The sequence below is a fragment of the Pan paniscus genome, chromosome 3, assembly GCF_029289425.2.
Source record: "Pan paniscus chromosome 3, NHGRI_mPanPan1-v2.0_pri, whole genome shotgun sequence".
NCBI classification, from domain to species: Eukaryota; Metazoa; Chordata; class Mammalia; order Primates; family Hominidae; genus Pan; species Pan paniscus.
The window spans coordinates 173,411,443-173,433,494 of record NC_073252.2 but is presented as its reverse complement, the minus strand read 5'-3'; the positions used below and the strand labels follow the sequence as shown (position 1 = coordinate 173,433,494).

Genomic DNA, 22,052 nt, shown 5'->3' with positions numbered 1-22,052 from the left:
ACCTCTTTGTTTAGATTTCCTTCCTTGAACTTTTCACAATCTCACCTATATTTCTTCAGTATCTTGTTTATAATCTTGCTTGCACCTCTACAATGAAAGCAGAGATTTTCATTGATTTTGTTTACTTCTAAGGTCTCAGCAATTAGCATAGTGTCTGACACCTGGTAAGGGCTCAATAACTGTTGGATACATTGATAAATGCAAAAGTATTGAACAAAGTTAGCATGACAAATTTAGTGATGTATTTTTAAAAACCCAGTGACACCATTTTTTTTCTCATGAATGCAAGTTTCACTTACATTAGAAAAATTTATTGAAATGGTAGATAAAAAGAAGAAAAAAAATTATTTTACCAGATGGGAAGCATATGATAGAATTTAAAACAAGAGACCATCTTTAACCAATAAAACAATAGCAAGCATCAAACTTAATGGTAAAAGCATAAGTATCAGGTAAAAGCATAAGTATCGATAATATCAGGGTCACAAAAGATACCTTTTCACACTACTTTTAATTTCCTCTCTGTATTTTATCCAATAGCGTAAGACAATAAGAAGATAAATTAAAAGGCACATATATTGAAAAAAAAGAAATGAAGCCCAAAATTTTCACAGATGGTATGATTATCAACTTAAATTTAAAATAATCCACAAACTCAAAATAATTCACAGAATCAATGAAAGAATTTTAAAGTTTGTGGATAAAAAATTAATATCTAAATTACATAAATAATTTATACAAATGCAAAAAGACCAATCAGAATCCCAATGAGTTAATTTGTGTAATCAGACAAACTGTTTTTAAAATTGATTGGTAAAGTAAAAGGGCAATGAATAGCCATGACATTCATGAAGAAAATGCATTGGTTGAGGCAATTTCCTCCACAAATCAAAACATACTATAAGGCAGTGTGGTATTGGCCCAGCTGTTACTGGAAAGGGGTCCCCATCCAGACCCCAAGAGAGGGTTCTTGGAACTTGAGCAAGAAAAAGTTCAGGGCAAGCCCATAGAGTAAGGTGAAAGGAAGTTTATTAAGAAAGTAAAGGGATAAAGAATGGCTATCCCATAGACAGAGCAGCAGCTTGAGCTGCTTTACCAAGGATTCTTACTGTTACTTCTTGATTATATGCTAAACAAGGAGTGGATAATTCACGAGTTTTTGGGGAAAGGGGTGAGCAATTTTTGGAACTGATGGTTCCTCCCCTTTTTAGACCATGTAGGGTAACCTCATGACTTTGCCATGGCATTTGTAAACTGTCATAGCACTGGTGGGAGTGCCTTATAGCATGCTAATGCATTATAATTAGCATATAATGACCCACGAGGATGACCAGAGGTCACTCTTGTTGCGATCTTGGTTTTTGGGTTTTAGCTGGCTTCTTTACTACACCCTGTTTTATCAGCAAGGTCTTCATGACCTGTATCTTATGCTGACCTACTCTCTCATCCTGTGACTTAGAATACCTAACCCACTGCATATGCAGCCCAGCAGGTCTCAGCCTTATTTCACCCAGCCCCTATTCAAGATGGAGTTGCTTTGGTTTAAACACCTCTGACACAGGGATAGACAAATAGACTAATGGGACAGAATAGACAGCCCTCAAACAGACCTATACCTCTCTGGACACTTGATAATGACAAAAATGACGTAGGTCAGGAGAAGAGCAATCAGCTGCCTGGTAAATAATATTAGGAAAAATTTATCAATGAGTCAATTGTCAGTCTATTGTAAATCTCACTTCTCAACCTCTCCTGTCAATCACTTTTCCAGAATCCACAATTCTGTTGGCCTCTCTTCTTTGTTGTCTGTCTCTCCTGGTCTTTTTCTTATTGGTTTAGGTTCTTTTCCCTTTATTTGTTTTGATGCAGTTTGTGGAGTAAGCAAAAGCAAAGGCATGTATTTGACTTCACAATGTTTAAATGGAAATAAATTAATCAATGTCTTTTTAAAAATGTCAGTATCTTTTTTTAAAGATAACATATCTTCACAGCATCTATTTTCTTTTTCTATTTCTTCTATTTTCTTTTTCTATTTCTTCTATTTTCTTTGAAATTTTGAAGTTATTTCTTGTATTAGTACAAGTCAATCTATAACTTCACTAATCTTTGGGCAAATGCTAATGTTTCAGAGGGTGTGTTGAACATCTCATAATTCTTTTAATATTTGTTTTCATGTTAAAGCTGAAGGCACAGTATTATTTCATTTTGCAAAGTATAACCAGAAAATGGATGTGAGAAATTCCTCTTTGTGTATATAGGTAGTGACTAGAACATGTAAATTCAGTATTCCCTATTTGAGCCATCTGTTCTATTTGAGAATTAATGGGCCTATTTTTATTATAATATCTAGTATTGAAAATGTTTCCTGTTCAAAGTAATCTTTATCATTTTACTAGAGAGTTTCTCAAGAAAAAAATATCTTCTCCAGCACCAGCACTCCACTTCGTATGCCTTCACTAATATTCATTTAATACAGTGGCTTTTCATTTGCAGTTCAGTGAAAACGTGGTACTGGGGGCAGCAAGATCCGCAGCCTTAAAGGGTGATTGTTGGGAACCTATCCGGGGCCCAGGGGCAGGGTTGCTATGACAACTCTGCTGCTCTGCCAAGGCTGTTCCTCTCTGTGGGTGGAAAGAAGCTCCCCTGCCAGCAACTACGTGGGATCCTGGCAGCTGGAGAGAATACTGAAATAATGCGCTGCTTCCCCAGATGGGAGTTCTGAGAGTCTTCTTTTAAAACGAATAGGCAACTCAGGCTCTGTGGAAGAGTGGGGATAGTTAGGATCTAGCCCATTACAAGTGCGAAATGTGTATGATGAAATACTCAAGGTTTCTTCCTTTGAATAGAAGTTTCGCGGATGATCGGGTCTTAAATCAAAAGATTTTAGCTTAACTTCACAGTAGTGCAAGTTTAGAGGAATTTGTATTTGCCATAAAGGTAATATGCTTCTGAGAGATTTAAATAATACTGTTTACATAGAGTAAAAAGACCTCACACTCATTTGGAAATGCACGTTATCTCAGAGTTGTCAATTTGGGTTGACCCAATTTTGGAATTTATCTCGGGCTTTTCTTTCTAAATTTGAAAGCCACTACTCAGTTGAATTTATACTTGATGATCTCATGCAGCAACTCCAGTATCCCCCTTGCAGCTGTAGAGCATAGTGTGGAGGCTAGAACTGGTCCATTTAAAGTAGAGTGGAGAAAATGAGAAATAAGTGAAACCGACCCTGAATTAATACTTAAATTAATCAGAAGTCCCCAGAAGTGGTTTTGGTGATCAGTCATGAGCTTACCACTTCATCTGCTCCTGAGCTCTCCTGATTCTGATTTTGTCTTTGCTCAGTTATTAACTCTAGGCTCTAGGATCCAGCAAAGGCAATTCCCACCTATGCATTCAGTGTTTGAACTCTTCATATATGAACTTATTCTACCTTGAACAGTTTTGTGAAACATGTTCATCTATCTGGTTTTCATACTTCTGATTGTCTGCAGTAGAAATCTCCCACAACCACATCAAATCCTTCGAGAACAGTGAAAGACAGAAATCACAGATGAATAGGATTTAAAATCATGAGGCTATGTGGTATACTTGCCAAAAATAGGGATAGCTCTACATTGGGCTGGCACTAATTTTTTTATGATTATTATTTTTAAATAATCAGTGAGGTGGAAATTGTAGAACATCAAGAGACAGAATAGTTGAAAGATTTTTCTGCTGCCCTGTTAATCTCCACCCAAAACTGTGTTCAGTGACATTCAGACACTACACACATTGTTTTTAGCCATCTGCTGGTGAAATCTCTTCCTATTACATGAAATTTCAAGCTGTTCTAACCTTTTCTACTTCCCCACATTGTGTGTGTGTGGGGTGGGGGGGCGCGCACACGTGCACGTGTGTGTGTGTGTGAGAGAAAGAGAGAGATGTGTGTTGGGGGAGGAATGTTCAAGAAACAATTTTGCCTGCACAAACAACAGCTACTGAAGTGGGAAGGTGTTCAGACTCCTTTTTTTAACCTCCTCTGGGGCAGATGGGATGGACTAGAATTGTCAAGAAGGCCAGTTCAGTGAGCAGCATTAAAAATAGCAGACTAGCTCAATCTCTCAATATAAACTTAGTTCTCACAGGAACTTTGCAATTATCACATGCTTCATATGTTGCTATATGCATCTATGCCTTCTAGGTAAAGTGCACACAGATCTTCCTATGACTTAAGCACAATAATAATCCATTTTAAAATCTTGTCATTTGTTTCTGAAGAAAAAGGAGAAGTCATTATCTGAGGGGCTTCAGCATTACAAAGACAGATTTGATCAAGGATTTTCATAAGGAGGAAATCTTTGGAATGAGGATATGTGTGTGTATCTGAGGGGTGGGGTGGCTAGAGGTGGGTACATATGGAACCTAGGTCATCCTTGCAAGTACCCTTAGCCTGTCAGCTCTCTTATCTAAACTCTCCTTTATCAGCTGTGGCTGGCACATAGTGCCTCACCAGTATTTCCTCTTGCAAAACAGATATACTTAAGCATTTCTAGTTAATTTCTTAGAAGATATCTAGCAACAGCCTAGGAAATTGTGATCTTTATTTTGAATATTTACCATCATTTTCTGATGTCTCAGTTTAAATGCTTAAAGCTGTGTTTTAAATAAGTAAAAGTGATGAGACTTCAAAAAGCAAAAGTGACCATGATGGCCAAAGAATTTTTGACAACCACATGACAGCACAGTAATAGTTCATATGAATAATAGTTAAATTAGGCCGGGTGTGGTGGCTCATGCTTGTAATCCCAGCACTTTGGGAGGCTGGGGTGGATGGATCACTTGAGGTCAAGGTTTGAGATCAGCCTGGCCAACATGGCGAAACCCTGTCTCTACTAAAAATAAAAAATTAGCCAGGTGTGGTGACGCGCGCCAGTAGTCCCAGCTACTCGGGAGGCTGAGGCAGGAGAATCACTTAAACCCAGGAGGCAGAGGTTGCAGTGAGCCGAGATCGCACTACTGCAGTCCAGCCTGGGTGACAGAGTGAGACTCCATCCTCCACCCCCCAAAAAAGTAATAATAGTTAAGTTACATCTAATAATGACAGACAACATGTAGTGAGTAGTTACTCTATGTCAAACACTATTTTTTTATATTAACTCATTTAATGCTCATGAGAACCATATGAGAGAAATTATCTTATTGTCACATTTTTAAAGATAATAAGCTCAAAAGAATAAATTTGGCAAAAACCACACAGGGATTGGTGTGTCCAATGTGCTCTCATTTGCTGTGCCAGTGTCTTTCTCATTTTTTCAAACCATGAATGATAGCAAGAAGTAGATTTTCATTACGAGTCACCACTCAAATATCATATAGGAGTACTGAAGTCAAAAGAGTCAAAAATAATTTCCCTTACAACATAACATGAATTCAGATATTGTCTCCTCCAGTCTCTGCCACTTTTAATATTTGCTGGTCAAAGTTCACTGAGTTTTGAGGTCAAGAGTTCGAGACCAGCCTGACCAACATGGTGAAACCCTGTCTCTACTAAAAATACAAAAAAATTAGTGGGGCATGGAGGTGTGTGCCTGTAGCTCTAGCTACTTGGGAGGCTAAGGCAGGAGAATCTCTTGAACTTGGGAGGCAGAGATTGCAGTGAGCCGAGATTGTTCCACTGCACTCCAACCTGGGCAACAGAGCCAGACTCTGTCTCAATAAAGAAAAAAAACAGTTCACTAGGTTAACTTCACAACGTACTAACAGGCTTCAACTTACTGTCTGAAAAATTGGTTAATGGGTACAAAAACACACTTACGTAAAAAGAATAAGTTCTAGTATTCGATAGCATATTAGGGAAATTATAGTTTAAAATAATCTATTGTATATTTCAAAATAGCTAGAAGAGAAGAATCTTAATGTTCCGACACAAAGAAAACATAAATATTTTAGGTGGTGGATATCCCAATTACCCCGATTTTATCCTCATACATTATAAACATGTATCAAAATATCTCCTGGATCCCCAAAACTTGTACAACTATGACACATCAATAAAAAAATCTGTTACAAAAAAAGAAAAATGCAGATATACAGAGTGCAAAAGAATAAATACCATTGAAATAAAACCATAAGCATGTGACATTTGAGAGCAATAAATTCAAGATGGAATGATATGCATGCATGTATGGTGAAGATTAATTATTATAGAAAGTCTGGGTTGGGAAGGAAGGGCTTCTCTAGGTTTTGCGGTAGATGAGGAAGACATCAGTCATAGCAAACATTCTCTTATTTTTGGAGGATGGGTTTATAATTAAGGAATTTAATCTTAGTATCCTTCAATGCACTCTAGGACTTCATTTGTATGGTTGACCTGGTATTATCAGTGCAAATATACTTTCCCATAGTGCTGAAGTTTGAAAAAAAAATTAAATTAGGTTAACAAAAATATGAATTTCTCCCTTTGTGATCTTCTACAGGGTGTTTTGAATGCTGTATCAAATGCCTGGGGGGCATTCCCTATGCCTCTCTGATTGCCACCATCCTGCTCTATGCGGGTGTTGCCCTGTTCTGTGGCTGCGGTCATGAAGCGCTTTCTGGAACTGTCAACATTCTGCAAACCTACTTTGAGATGGCAAGAACTGCTGGAGACACACTGGATGTTTTTACCATGTAAGTCACTCTAGTATTTCTTGTTATTTTCCATATATATATTTACACTTCTATGTGTTAAATGATTAGGGGCCTACAGTTAGATGAGGTGATAATATATACGAAACAGCACTTTTAGGGTATACCTGATTCAAAAGGGTAATCATGATTCATGATTGCCTTTAAAGTCAATAGAAGGCACGTAGCACAGGATCAGAGGCCAACTTAATCAGGACTTAACCAATGCTTTAAATGTAAAGTTGTATTCGAAATTTGGTTACCATTAAGTGGAATTCTGGGACTTCCCTTGCTCTTCTCATTTGAACAGAGGCTGTTCTATTAGAATAGTGCCAGGTACAAATCTGGCCCTTGCTACTAATTTTAGGAAAATCAGCAAAGCTCCATGGGTGCTCCCACCTTTAAAAGAAATAAACTCAGCCCTGGGTATGGTATCTTACTGTTGCTGCCTCACAGAAATGATGTAAATATTGTGCAAAGTTCTTATTGTCTTCTGTAAAAGAGTAAATCATAAGAAATCAAGCAACCTTTTTTTCAAACACCAATTATACTTTTCTCTCATAAAATGTAAAACTCCTAAGATCACTATGATTATGTTCAAATAACTTTTTTAGAAAAGTAACTTAAACAGTCTGAAAATTAAAGTTTGCTGTTGAAATTTCAGCTCCTTATTGCATAATATAGAGAACAAAGGTTTGGGATTGAATTCTAGAAACGTTTATTGCTAAATAAGTTACTAATTCAGATAATTTATTCAGTGATTTTTATGCCCATGAAAAGAAAATAATTTATTAGTTTGTGTGTAATCCCAGCTGATAATAAACTTGTCTCCTGAGCCCTTATAGCTTTTGTTATATTTATAACTTCTTGTGTTTATTTCATGCTGTTTGATACCTGTGTTTGTAATCTTCTTCACGTTCCTTTATTTTGTCATTCTAAATAAACTCAAACATTCTTAATGTATATACATTTTTAACTAATATGATGCTTTTAGATTTACAAACCTGAGTGAGTATCTGGATGGTTAGTGTAGCTTTGCTTTTTAATCTTATCATTCCATCTAAGAGAGGTTGATCACAATTCTCATTTATGCAGGGCAATTCCTGTTGAACTGGTATAATTTTAACCTAAGATCCTACTCTGAAAAAACACTTGGTCAACCCAGACAACTTTTTAGGTAGAAGACAACTTTTCTCCAACTACAATATCAGGAATATATCATATTGCTAAATTTCTCATACTCCATCAGATTTAGGCAGATTATCTTGAACAAGGTATTTTTCAAAGTAATCTTCGTAAATTGTTTTTCATAAAAGTATATTTCAAAGTGTTTTTTATAAATATCATAAATTTTTTTTATTTATTAAAGTTACTAATTTCCCCTGAAAATGAAAAGAGAATAGAGTTGTGGGCCGGGTGTGGTGGCTCATGCCTGTAATCCCAGCACTTTGGGAGGCTGAGGTAGGCAGATCACTTGAGGCCAGGAGTTCGAGACCAGCCTGAGCAACATGGTGAAATCCCGTCTCTACTAAAAATGCAAAAATTACCTGGGCATGGTGGCACAAGCCTGTAATCCCAGCTACTAGGGAGACTGAGGTATGAGAATCGCTTGAGCCCAGAAGGCAGCTCCAGCCTTCGCAACAGAGTGAAACTCTCTCTCAAAAAATAAAAATTTAAAAAAATAAGAATAGAGTTATACATTTCTATCAGGTAACAGAGCAAGAATGCTCTGTTTTGGGGGGTGGGTGGACAACATATACCCCTGGACAGAGTACATAGCAAAATTTTCAGTAAAAGCAAAGCTGAAATATTTGTTTATTTAAAACCTGTTGATACTTAAAACCTAGAGAAAGACTGATAAGAAAATAAGAAATAAAATGAGGAAAATGAGATTGAGAAAACCCCGTCCCCCCCCACCCCCCACACATACATGAGGATTAGAAGAATGGAATTGATTAGCTACTAAATTAAGAAGTGAAATTATTATAAAAATATAGTCCATAACTCTGTAGTATCAAGTGAGAGCTTCGCCAAGGTCATGACAAATGGGAATGAAGAATTAATAGCAAGTTGAAAGTTGCATAGTATATTTCCCAATGTAAATTTATTTTACTAATTAGTTCTGAAAAATTGACGTTATCCATTAAATTGAATCCTTTAAGCATTAGTAGACAGTTTATCAATTTTCATCAAACTAAATACAAACCTATGTATAAAACCAAAATTCAATAGCTATCAATGCCTTAGATTCAAATAGCATGAATCAACCCTTTAAAGATTATAAGTCATATTCATCATTTGGAATATAATTAAAATGCTCTAGATTATTGCAGGTTAGCTTTTAGAGAGTCTTAAGAAAATGATTGCATGGATATATTTTAATGTGATAAAACTGACATTTTCTAGATTTATCTCAGCCTACCCTGGACAAAATATGTTCTCACTGTGCATTATTTTAAACCATCACAGATGTCCTTAACATCTACAGATTCTCTCTATGTAAACTACATCCAAATTGCTAAATTTACTTATAGAATTACAAGTTTGTAAGAAATCATAAGCCTAATGAATGGCAATAGATGCTTATGTACATCTATCAGCAATTATTTGTTAAGACATTTGATATTTAAACAACAAACTTTCATATATTGTAGAGATCTACTAAAGCTGTAAAGGCAGTGTATGTAGGGGTGAGGGGAGTTTAGAAGAAAGATTGGAGATTATATGCTTAATTTGGTAGTTTTACCTTTGCTCTGTTATATTATGTATTAAATGTGAAACCAATAATGCATGTTTGGAATGGGAAGAATACCATTTTGATTGGAATAAAAGTAAATGTCAAAATTATCTCTGTTTTCATATTTCACATTACTAAAATTCCTTATACAGGCCCTGCAGAACTAACAAAGTATTTGAGACTCTCTCCCTACCAACAAATAGTTCATGAAAACACAGAGGGAAAATATATACTGTAAACCTCTTAATACGATTAGTGCCAAGTGATAAATTTAAAGATTACATAAAGGTTTCGAGGAGGTAGATATTACTCTATGCAGGGCTGCCTTATAGGGTATCAGAGGAATGGAAAAAGTGCTGGGGAAACAGAAGATGTAAAATAAGCAAACAGAAGGCAGAGGAGGCTGAATGATTCGTTTGCAGGCCATACATCTCCTTGGAAATCAACTAAGGTAGGTTTGGAAAAGAATGTGTAAGAGCATAATTGTGGAGAAAAGACTTACCTAATTTTAGTAATTTACAGAGTCTATTTCTTTTCTCCATAGTTCTCATACTTAGTTCAACCAAATTCATCACTCCTACATTATATACTTGGAAAAGAAGCTTGTTTACTGGATGTGTGAACTAAAAGATAAAACCAGTTCCAGTTGCCCAAGCCCTGAATCTTCCATCTGTGGTCCTCAGGATTTGAGGAGTTACCTACTTCTTTATCTCAGGCACCACAAAATTTCTCTTTCCCTCTCTTTTCCTCTCTCCACCTCTTTTCCTCTCTCCACTATCTCCCTTCTCTTAAATACATACACTTATCTCAACATGATCAATATTTCCAAGTCCAGAGGGAGACATGAAAGGCAACAGCAAACGCAATGACGTGTGACTATTCTGTTTCACTAATCACTTGTCCAGAATGCAAACCATACTGACCATAAATGAGCTTGCAAATAATCCTCATTCTTATGTAATCTATATTTTAGACATATAATCCTAAATACTATCAGCCCCTGCCAGTGGGAGCTGGCCTGAAGTCGAGCTCCTAAACTCTCAGCTGATATCACCCATTATACTGTTTTGTCCCATTACATTTGAAGTGTGGCAACCTCCAGAGAGAGAGAAGAATGTATTTCTCAAAGAATTTCTCAAAGATTTTGTTACTCATTTATATAACTCATTTATAGTCATTTGTATAACTTTTAGTACCTCTCTGTCTCTTGTCTATTTTGTTCCCCAGAAGCTTTTAATCCCTTAATTTTCAGCTTAGTTTCTCAAAGCCAAGTCATTTGTTAGTTCCAAACTGTTTTGATAAGAAGTGTGCAACTTCTTATCCATTAGGAGTTATTTCTACACTCTAATCACAACTTCTGTTGGTTTAGCATTGCCATTTAGGCCCACTCAGCACTCAGAACAGCTCTGCCGCTTTCTGCTATGTGATGAGGAGGACATTTTTTTCTGATACTTGTGATTCAGACTTTCTCTTCTGAGAGACATTTGGAAAGGTGTTATTACTGTGCTTCATAAGTCATTTGACAAACTAAGTAAGAAGTAGGGTAGGTATTTTGCTTCTGTGAAGCAGATTCCTTTGGGACAATAAAATATGGAGACTGTTAGAAAATTAGATATCATACAGAAATCCAAACCACTAATTTTGCTAAGTGACTTGGCTTTTTGAATAGCTCTCCTAAGGACTGGGCAAGGAACAGTCTTACTCATAAGCATGCCCTCCTGTAGCTTATAAGATAAAGACTGTATTTGGGTGGTCTTCCAGAGTGAATATTTTATTTTCAAAATTTTATTAATTTTTTAATTGACTGTAATTTCAAGTTAACACATCAAAAACTGAGTTCACTACCTAGTGAATTCTTTAATATTGCATGCACATATAAAATAGTTCCTATTTACCTAAAACAAAATAAATCAGTAAGCTCAGACAAAATAGATATATAGATTTTGTTCTCAACTAACTTTGGGTGGGTTTATATCTCTAAGTTTGCTTGTAGTTTACGTTTACTCCTTGGAAGTTAATGAAGTAGGAAACAGTTGTTAGCAGCTTAATGGATGAGTGTAAGAAGGGAAAACTGTGAATTAATAGCAAGAAAAAACAAAGTTTCAGAGGCTAACATGAATCACAGTACTGTGCAAACTGCCTGTACTGAACTAGGTTGTTGACAATTAAACCAAATTGCTGAAGAATTCTACTCACAACAATGGTTGAAGATCTGCCAAATTTGTATTGATGTATGATTATTGATTAGTCTTGGGGAGTCAAACATAATGTAAGTCATAACTAGAACTCATGTTAGAAAACCATACTGAATTCCTAACTTTTGAAATAATAAATAGTGTGCATTTCATTAGGCAATATTTCAGCCAGGTTAATACTCCTCAAATGGGTGTTTTTAAAAACCTCAAAACACCAATATGAAATAACAACAAGAACAAAACCAAATACTTGAACCATGAGGAATTTAGATAGACAAGATAGTGTGGTGGATAAGATTTTGGAGTCAAACTCCCCCGAGCTTGTTCCATATTGTCTCTGCTTCTTTCCAGCTTTCTTACCTTGGAAAAGTTACTTAACCTCTTTGCCTTAGTAACTCATCCGTAAAAGGGATGTATTAATGCTGCTTACATTCTAGTTGTATGACAATAAAATTAGTTGATAATTAGTCAATATTTCAAAACAATAATAACATGGCTGGCACAGAGTAAGCACTATACAAGTGTTTATTATTATGATGTGATAGTGGGGGTGATAGTGGTTATGATAATAATGACATCTACTCTGAAACTGACTCACAGTTTTGATACCTACTTTCATGCTTCCTTAAGTCTGTTTGTCCCTGAACATACCCTAAACAACCAGTTATTGTGAATTATCTCACAATAACTCACTCAATTTCCAGAGCAGCACTGAGGAGATGGTGCTAAACCATTCATGAGAAACCACCCCTATGATCCAATCACTTCCCACCAGTCCCCACAATAGGGATTATAATTGAACATGAGATTTGAGTGGGGACCAGATCCAAACCATATCATTCTGCCCTAGGCCTCTCCCAAATCTCATGTCCTTCTCAAGTTGCCAAATACAATTATGTTTCCCCTAAGTTCCCCCAAATTCTTAATTCATTCCAGTATTAATTCAAAAATCCAAAGTCCAAAGTCTCATCTGAGATGAGGCAAGTTCCTTTCACCTATGAGCCTATAAAATAAAAAACAAGTCAGTTACTCCCAAGATACAATTGAGTTACAGGCATTGGGTAAATACTCCAATTTCAAAAGGGAGAAAAGCTGAAAGAAAGGGGCTATAAGCCCCCATGCAAGTCCAAAATCTAGCAGGGTAGTCATTAAATATTAAAGCTCCATAATAATTTCCTTTGACTTCGTGTCTCACATCTTGGGCACACTGGTGCAAAGGTTGGGCTCCCAAGGCTTTGGGAAGCTTTGCCCCTGTGACTTTTCAGGGTTCAGTCCTTGTGGCTGTTCTCATGGGCTGCTGTTGAATGCCTATGGCTTTTCCAGGCACAAAAGACAAGCTGCTGGTGGATCTACCATTCTGGGGTCTGGAGGATGGTAGCCCTCTTTCACAGCTCTACTAGCTAGTACCCCAATGGGGACTCTGTGTGGGAGCTCCAACCTCACATTTCCCCTCCATAGTGCTCTAGTAGAGGTTCTCTGTGAGAGCTCCAACTCTGAAGCAGGCTTATGCCTGGACATCTAGGCTTTTCTGTACATCTTCTGAAATCTAGGCAGAGGCTTCCAAACCTCAACTCTTGCCCTCTGCTCCCCTGCAGGCTTAACACTACAAGGAAAGCTGCCAAGGCTTATGGTTTGCACCCTCTGAAGCAGTGGCCCGAGTTGTATACTTGGGGGTCTTTTAGCCATGGCTGGAGTGGGAGTAGCTGGGATGCAGGAAGCAGTGTCCTGAGGCTGTGCAGAGTAGCATGGACCTCAGGCCAGACCCTTGAAACCATTCTTTCCTCCTACACCTCTGGGCCTGTGATGGGAGGGGCTGCCGCAAAGGTCTCTGAAATGCCTTTGAGGCCTATTCCCCATTGTCTTGGATATTAGCACTTGGCTTCTTTTTACTTATGTAAATTTCTGCAGCCTGCTTGAATTCCACCACTGAAAATGGGCTTTTCTTTTCTACCACATGGCTAGGCTGAGAAGGTTTCACTTGTACGCTCTGCTTCCCCTTTAAATATAAGTTCCATTTTTATGTCCTTTCTTTGGTTGTGAATATGAACACAAGCTTGTTAGAAACAGCCAGGTCACATCTTGAATGCTTTGATGCTTAGAAATTTCTTCCACTAGATACCTTAAATCATCTAGATCTCTAGAGCAGGGATATAATGTGGCCAACCTCTTTGCTAATGCATAACAAAAGTGACCTTTGCTCCAGTTCCCAGTAAGTTCCTTATTTCCATCTAAGAACTCCTCAGCCTAGACTTCACTGTACATAATCACTATCAGCATTTTGGTCACAACAATTTAACAGGTGTCTAGAAAGTTCCAAACTTTCCCTCATCTTCCTGCCTTCTTCTGAGCCCTGCAAACTGTTCCAGGCTCTGCCTACTACCCAGTTCCAAAGAAGTTTCCACATTTTCAGGTATCTTTATAGCAATGCCCCACTCCTTGGTACCAGTTTTCTGTATTAGTCCATTCTCACACTGCTATAAAGAAATAGTTGAAACTGGGTAATTTAGAAAGAAGAGATTAATTGACTCACAGTTCTGCAGGCTGTACATAAAGCATGATGCTGGCATCTGCTTGGCTTCTAGGGAGGCCTCAGGAAACTCACAATTATGGTGGAAGGCAAAAGGGAAACAGGCATATCTTACATGGCCAGAGCAGGAGCAAGAGAGAGTAGGGGGAGGTGCTGCACACTTTCAACAACCACATCTCACCGTAACTCACTCACTCACTTTCACAAGAATAGCACTGAGGGGACAGTGCTAAACCATTCATGAGAAACTGCCCCTATGATCCAACCACCTCCCACCAGGCTCCACCTCTGACATTCGGGATTACAATTAAACATTAGATTTGGGTGGGGACACAGATATAAACCATATCATAGCAACTTTAGGGAAACATATCTATAAATAAGAACACGATAGTTTCATTCAAATAATATTTGAACAGTTATCAGATAGAAGAAAACTTGCTTTGTTCTTTATGGTTCAGAGAGAAAGAGACTTAAGCCAAAGTATTTCAATTTATAGAGAAATACTTTCTTTGGCATCATATAAAGAACTTTCCAAAAATCTTTTCAAAAAAGAATACATAGACTACCTTGAAATGAGGTGATTTGCTTATCAATTAAAGTGTTTAGGCAAGGATGGTAATGAACTTGTAGTTCTGAAATGCTTACAGTCTGTAAGTCACTTAGTCTTGTTAACTCAAGAATAGCTATCTTAGTAATAGTTCATATTTCACAAATTGAGCAATCATGAATTTCAAGTATGAAAATATATTTTAAAATATTTGTATTTATTATACTTCCATAATACTCCTGTTTCCAAATATATATATGCTTATATATGTATATTTTATATATATACTTATATATATGTATATTATATATATGTATATATGTATGCATATGTGTATATGTATATATTTAGGCTAATCTTATGTCTGATTAATCTTTTAATGAATGTACTCATTCAGAAAAAAACTTAGGTGATACTACGTGCCACTCACTGTGCTCATCTTTAGAAATGCATAGCAGAGCAAGACAAATTCCTTGTCTTCGAGCACTGAAATATGAAAGGTATGTGAGCAAAGCGCCATCCACATCAGCTAATCAGATACAAATAAAGAATGGTAGAGCTAGTACTTTAACTGAGTTATAGGTTTCATCAAGCTAAACAAATACAGGGAATTGAGAAGCTGCAGTAATTAATATTATACTATATGGTATTTTGCACAGACATAGAAAAATATATAAAATGGAGCAGAATATAAAGGTAAAAAGAGACCCAAGTCCATGTAAGTACTCATAAATACACATGAAACTATGTTCCTACTTTATATTTTACCAAAATTTTTCAGGTGCATTAAAAATTAGAATTTAAAGGTAAGCTAATTTGTAAAAGCTAGGCAAATACATAAATTAGGGTTTTCTTTATCATGGGGTAAGAAGGATACAAGCAATATAGTAAATCACAAAAGAAAATATTTATGTATTTGACATACTATAAATTAAAATTGTATTCATTGAAGTGTTATAAAAACATTAAAATGTATTTTAAAAAACTGAGAAAAATATTTGCAGCTTACATGAAAAGAGCTCCTAATTTTATAAAAGAAAAATTGCTACATCTACAGCAAAATATGTCACTAAAAACAGGGAAAATATAAAAACAGGTATACTAAAAACTACAAAAGCTTAATAGCTTATAAGCATATGTTAATCCTCACTAGTAAACTCAGAAAAGTAATTTTAAATGATACCATTATTTATAACCTATCAATTTATCATAAAAAATAAATTATAATACCTAGCACTAGGGAACAAAGAGAGAGTAAGACCTTTGCTTTTTATTAATGCGTCTTCATTTTGGCACAAACTTTCTGGACACCATTTTGACCACATGTACATTGATTTTTTTCTAGGAATTTATCCCAGGGAAGAAATCTAGACTGAGAACAAATATTACATAATATTATCATTATTGCCATGCTGTTTTTAATAACAAGTTCTAACTTACCGTTGCTGCTGCAAAAAAGAATTACCACAAATATGCTTACTTAAAACAAAATGTATTGTCTTAGAGTCCCGGAGGTCACAAGTATGAAATGGGTCTTACTGGGCTAACTGAAATGAGCTAAAATCAAGGTGTTGGCAGAACTGTGCTCCATCTGGAGGCTCTCAGGGAGAAGCCGTACTCTTGCTTGTCCTGGCTTCCAGAGGCCACCTGCATCCCTTGGCTCATGGTCCCTGTCCATCTTCAAAGCCAGCAGTGTGGCATCTTCAAATCTCACTCTGAACTTGACCCTGTCTCTCTCGCCTCTCTCTTTTACTTTTAAGGATTCTTGTGATTACAACGGGGCTACCCAGATAATCCAGGGTAATCTCCTCACCTCAATGTCATTAATTTAATCACATCTCCAAATCCTTTTTGGCATATGAGATGACATATTTACAGGTTATGGAGATAATGATGTGAGCATCACTGGGGCCCTTCAGTCTTCCTACCACTGAACAAAAGTAGACAATTGGTAAAATCGATCATGATATCTTCAAGTGACAGAATGTGTCATATTCTAAACATTGTTTAAAAAGGTATATAATAGTTTAAAATATTCATAATATATTGATTTAAAAGGAAGTTTTCAAAGTGGTATATAGTAAGCATAGCTTTGTGGAATTAATTAAAATAAATTAAAAACTGGTAGTATAAACAGTGAATAATCTGCATTTTTCTGATATGCTTTTTAAAAAAATTTACAATGCTTATATATTGCTTTTACAATTAGTAAAACAGTTGTGTAACAAAGTCTGAAAGTCTACATTTAGGAAGGAGGTAAAGTATGTGAATTAATCCCTTAAGAAGTAGGATAATATGGATGGTTGTTTTGGAAGGCAAAAGTAGTGAATATAAAACTTCTTCACTATTTCTCTATTTCATCCTTCTGTGACTTCATAATCAGTGACTTCTTCGTCAGAGGGTTATTTATGCATCTTGTGATATATCACTGACAAAAATTCATCCTCGTGTAGATAAGTAAGAGTTTAATTTTCCTAATTTAATATTTGAAGTTATGTATTCTATTAACTTTATATATTGCATGTTGATAAAAGGACACTTTTGTGACAAAGAAGAGAATTAAGTCAGTAAGATACCTCAGGTTTATTATAATTTAAATGTTTGATGATTTAAAATTTTGAAATGGATTTTGGAATGTAACATTAGCACATGTCCATCACCACATTGTTTGAAGAAAAACTTTACCTAAGAATATTTGAATGTCAAGGAATTAGCATTCAACTTCAATGAAGTCTATAGCTTGTGACAGGCTGATAATGGCCCCCAATATTATAATCCTTGTAACATCATATGTTACCTTTTATGGCAAAACAGACTTTGAAGTTGTGATTACATTCAGGATCCTGAGGTGAGCAGATCCTCCTGGATTGTCTGGATGGGCCCCAAATCCCAACACAAGTGTCCTTATGAGAGGGGAACAGAGAGCCACTTGACCAGAGAAGAAGGCAGGGTTACTTCTAAAACAAGATGCTACCTGCTGGCTTTGAAGAAGGAGAAGGGGCCACTAGCCAAGGAAAGTCCAGAATGGAGTACTCTGAAAGTTGGAAAGTGCAAGGGAAGTTTCTCCGAGTCTTTAGAGGGAGTAGGGCTCTGCCAATACCTTGATGTCAGCCCAGTGAAACTGATTTCAAACTTCTGACCTCCAGAACATAAGAATGTGTCTTTTTTAAAAAGCCACCAAGTTTGTGGTAATTTGATAATACAGTCATAGGAAATTAACACATAACTTAGGCTAATTTATTGCAGCATTTCCTGCTAGGTATTTTTACAGAGTGTTTGAGTTAAAGTTTGAAAAGATAAAATCAAAAGGTTTATATTTGCTATAATTGCCACCAATAATTTACAATTATACTTCTAGCATAGATGCCACACCTTGCAGTCTCATATGTTTCAATTGAACAAAATATGAATTTGAGATAAATGATGTCAGCAAGTTGGTGGACTTGTATGTCCCAGCCCTTGTCCCCCATAAAACATTAATTCAACAATAATTTACAGACCAATACCTTTATGAGATTTCCAGAATCCCCTTAAGAGTTTGCAGTACTCCAGGTGAGCACAAAGCCCGTAACAGCCATGTTGAAACAGGGGACAAGAGCAATCTTATTTATCCCACATCAGCCCCTCTTCCAAGCTAGCTCACCTCAGCACTGGGAGAAAAAGAGACCAGAAGGGTAGGACACACACCCAGTGCTCTGGCTTTTTGGAGGGTTGGTTGAGGGACTGGTTTCTGTCTCACCTCATTCTAAGCAGTGACAGAACTAGCCTAGTGTAGACACCTGGTGGCTTCTGAGAACATCTCAGTGAAATTGGGAGAAGGCTCACAAACATTGTTCTGCAAACACTGACAGACCCGAAGGGAGAAATTAATAACGACACAATCATAGTAGGAGATTTCAATACCTCACTTTCAAGAATGGATAGAATATCCAGACAGGTAACAGAGACTTGAATTACACCATAGAACAATGGCATAACAGCATGTACAGAACATGCCACCCAGTGGAGTAGAGTACATATTCTTTCCAAGTGCAGCTGGAACATTCACCAGGAAATATCACGTCAGCTCATAAAACAAGGCTTAAAAAATTTAAGAGGGTTGAACTTATATTTCTACAACTCCATTTACAATAGCTTCAAAAATAAAAATAAAAACCCTAGAAATAAACTTAACCAAGGAGGTAAAAGGCTTGTACACTGGAAATTGTAAAACATTCTTGAAAGAAATTAAAGACACAAATAGATGGAAAGACTTCCCATATAATGCACTGAAAAACTTAATATTGTTAAAATGTTCTTATGAACCAAGGCAATTTGTGGATTAATGCTATATTTATCAAAATCACAATGGTATATTTTGCAGAAATAGAGTAAATCCTAAAATTCATATGGAATCACAAAGGGCTCCAAATAGTCAAAACAATCTTGAGAAAGAAGAATAAAAGTGAAACTTCACACTTCTTCACTGCAAAACAATATAAATTGACAGTAATCAAAACAATCTTGGCCAGGCATTGTGGCTCATGACTGTAATCCCAGTGCGTTCGGAGGCCAAGGCTGAAGAGATCACTTGAGATCAGGAATTTGAAACCAGCCTGGGCAACATAGTGAGACCCTATCTCTACAAAAAAAGTAGAATAATTAGCCAGACATGGTGGTGCCTGCCTGTAGTCCAAGCTGCTCAGGAGGCTGAGACAGGAGGATCTCTTGAGCCCAGAGGTTTGAGGCTGTGGTGAGCTATGATTGCACCCCTACACTTCAGCCTACGTGACAGAGTGAGACCCTGTCTCTAAAAAACAAACCAACAAACAAAAAACAGAAAACAACAAAAACCAACAGTCTGATATGTATGTATATATGTATGTATGTATTTATTGGTACATAATTACACATATTTGTGGGGTGCATGTGGTATTTTGATATAGGCTTACAATGTGTAATGATCTAATCAAGGTAATTAGGATACCCATTGTCTCAAATTTTTATCATTTCTTTGTTCTGGAGATGTTTCAAATATTCTTTTCTAGCTATCTTGAAATATACTTAAATTATTTTGAACTACAGTCACTCTACTGTCTTGAACCCTAGAGTCTGGTATTGACATAAAGACAGACATATAAACCACCATAGCACAGTAGACAACCCAGAAATAAACTCAAGCATAGACCATCACCGAATTTTCACCAAGAAGACACAATGACAAATAGGTAGTCTCTTCAATAAAGGATGCTGGAAAAACTGGATCTCCATATGCAATATGATGAAATTGAATGCTTATATTACACCACACACAAAAATAAACTCAAAATGAATTAAACTTTAAATGTAAGACCTAAAATTATAAAACTGCTAGAAGAAAACATAGGAGAAAAGTTCATACCTTTGATCTTGGTGATGATTTCTTGGATATGACACAAAAGTCATAGGTCACAAAAGCAAAAATAATAGACAAGTGTGACTAGATGGAGCTAAAAAGCTTCTGTGCAGAAAAGGAAACAGTCAACAGAGTGAAAGGGCAGCCTACAGAATGAGATAAAATATTTACAAACTGTTTATCTGGTAAGGAATTAATATCCAAAAAATATAAGTAACTCCTACAACTCAATAGCAAAAAAGCAAAAACAAAAATACTCAATTAAAAAATAGGCAAATGAGGACTTGAATAGGTATTTCTCCAAAGAAGACTTACAATTGGCTGACAGGTATATGAAAAGATGTTCCAAATCACTAACCATCTGGGAAATGCAAATCAAAACCATAATGAGCTGTCACCTCACACTTATTAGGATGCCCATTACAAACAACAAAATAAGACAGAAAATAACAAGTGTGGGTGAGTATGGGAATAAATTGGAACCCTAGTGTGCACTGATGCTAAGAATGTAAAATTGTGCAGCCGCTATGGAAAACAGTTTGGCAGGTCCTTGGAAAATTAAAATTAGCAATGCTATGTGATCCAGCAATCCCATTTCCGGGTATTAATACAAAAGAGTTCATATCAGGATCTTGAAGAGATACATATACTCTCAAGTTTACTGCAACATAATTCACAGTATTCAAGATGTGGAAACAGACAAAATGTACATGGATAGATGAATGCATAAAGAAAATACAGTATACACATACAGTGTAATCTTATTTGGCCACAAAAAAGGAGGAAATCCTGTCATTATGATACTAGATGGAAGAAGTTCAAGGACATTACACTAAGTAAAATAAGCCAGTCACAGAAGGATAGTGCTGCACGATTTTATTTATATGAACTATCTAAAATGGTCAAAATTATAGAAGCAGAAGATAGAATGGTGGTTGTCAGGGCTGTGGCCTGGGGAATATGGGGAGTGGCTGTTCAATGAGTGTGGAGTTTCAGTTTTGTAGGATGAAAACGTTTGAATGATCTGCTATACAACGTTGTGCTTATACTTGACAATGCTGTATTGTACACTTAAAAATATGTTAAGAGAGTAAATCCCATATTATGTGTTATTTACTGCAATAAAAAATAATGAAACATGACTTTCCTTTATCACAACCCTAAACATTCTAAAGTAGCTTCAATATAGCCTGCAAAATTGCGGATACTCTGTTCTGAAGCCTGGTAGAGAAGCAACTGGAAACATCAACTTCAATATATCTATACACTAGACTAGAAAAGCTACTCATTTTTACTCAGGAATGTTTGGTTTTCAGTGCTTAGGAAGAAGCAGGCATTTCTTACTTTTTAAAATTGCCATTTTCCAGCTCTAAAGAAATATTGCATACTCTAGCAACTTGTGTATCAAACCACTGTGTTCTAATAAATGACTTGTAACATACAAGTGCATTAGACAATGTCAGAATTTGTTTCAAGCAATCTTTACATACAGAACAAAAAGATGTAATAATTAATTAGTCAACCATATTAGTTCACTGTGACTGCCATAACATATAGCCACAAACTGTTGGCTTAAAACAGCAGAAATGTATTCTCTCATAGTTGGAGAGGCCAGACACCTGAAGTCAAAGCGTCAGCAAGGGTGGCCTCTTCCTGGAGATTGGTAGGGGAAATTCTACTCCTTGCTTGTTCCTGACTCTGGTGGTTGCGGGCCTTCCTTGGCTTGAGGCCACAGCACTCTAATCTCTGCCTCCGTCTTCACATTACCTTCTTTTCTTCCGTGTGTCTCTCTGAACCCCCTCCCTGTATCTCATAAGGAAACATGAGCTTGCATTGAGGCCCCACCTGAATAATGCAGAATAAGCTTCTCCTGTCAAGATTTTCAATCACAATTTATGCCATGAAAGTTAATATTCACTCCTTTGCCATGTTAAGTAATATTCATAGGTGTCAGGGATTAGGAAGTATTTGGTGCAAAGTTATTGCGGTTTTGCCATTGAAAGTAATGGTTAAAACTGCAA

At 36.4% G+C, this 22,052-nt stretch overlaps 1 protein-coding gene across 8 annotated transcripts in view; it reads left to right on the top strand.

Moving 5' to 3' along the window:
* GPM6A (glycoprotein M6A) overlaps positions 1-22,052 on the top strand; it is a 368,138-nt gene that overhangs the window by 294,496 nt on the left and 51,590 nt on the right. For 7 of the 8 annotated variants that reach the window (XM_057302219.2, XM_008977078.6, XM_034959451.4 and 4 more), the window contains exon 2: positions 6,459-6,651. In XM_057302219.2, coding sequence (XP_057158202.1) covers positions 6,611-6,651 — 41 coding nt within the window. In that variant the 5' untranslated portion in view covers positions 6,459-6,610. Of the gene's footprint in view, positions 1-6,458; positions 6,652-7,922; positions 7,935-22,052 lie in introns of those variants that run through there. The other variant, XM_055112025.2, reaches the window with a different exon arrangement.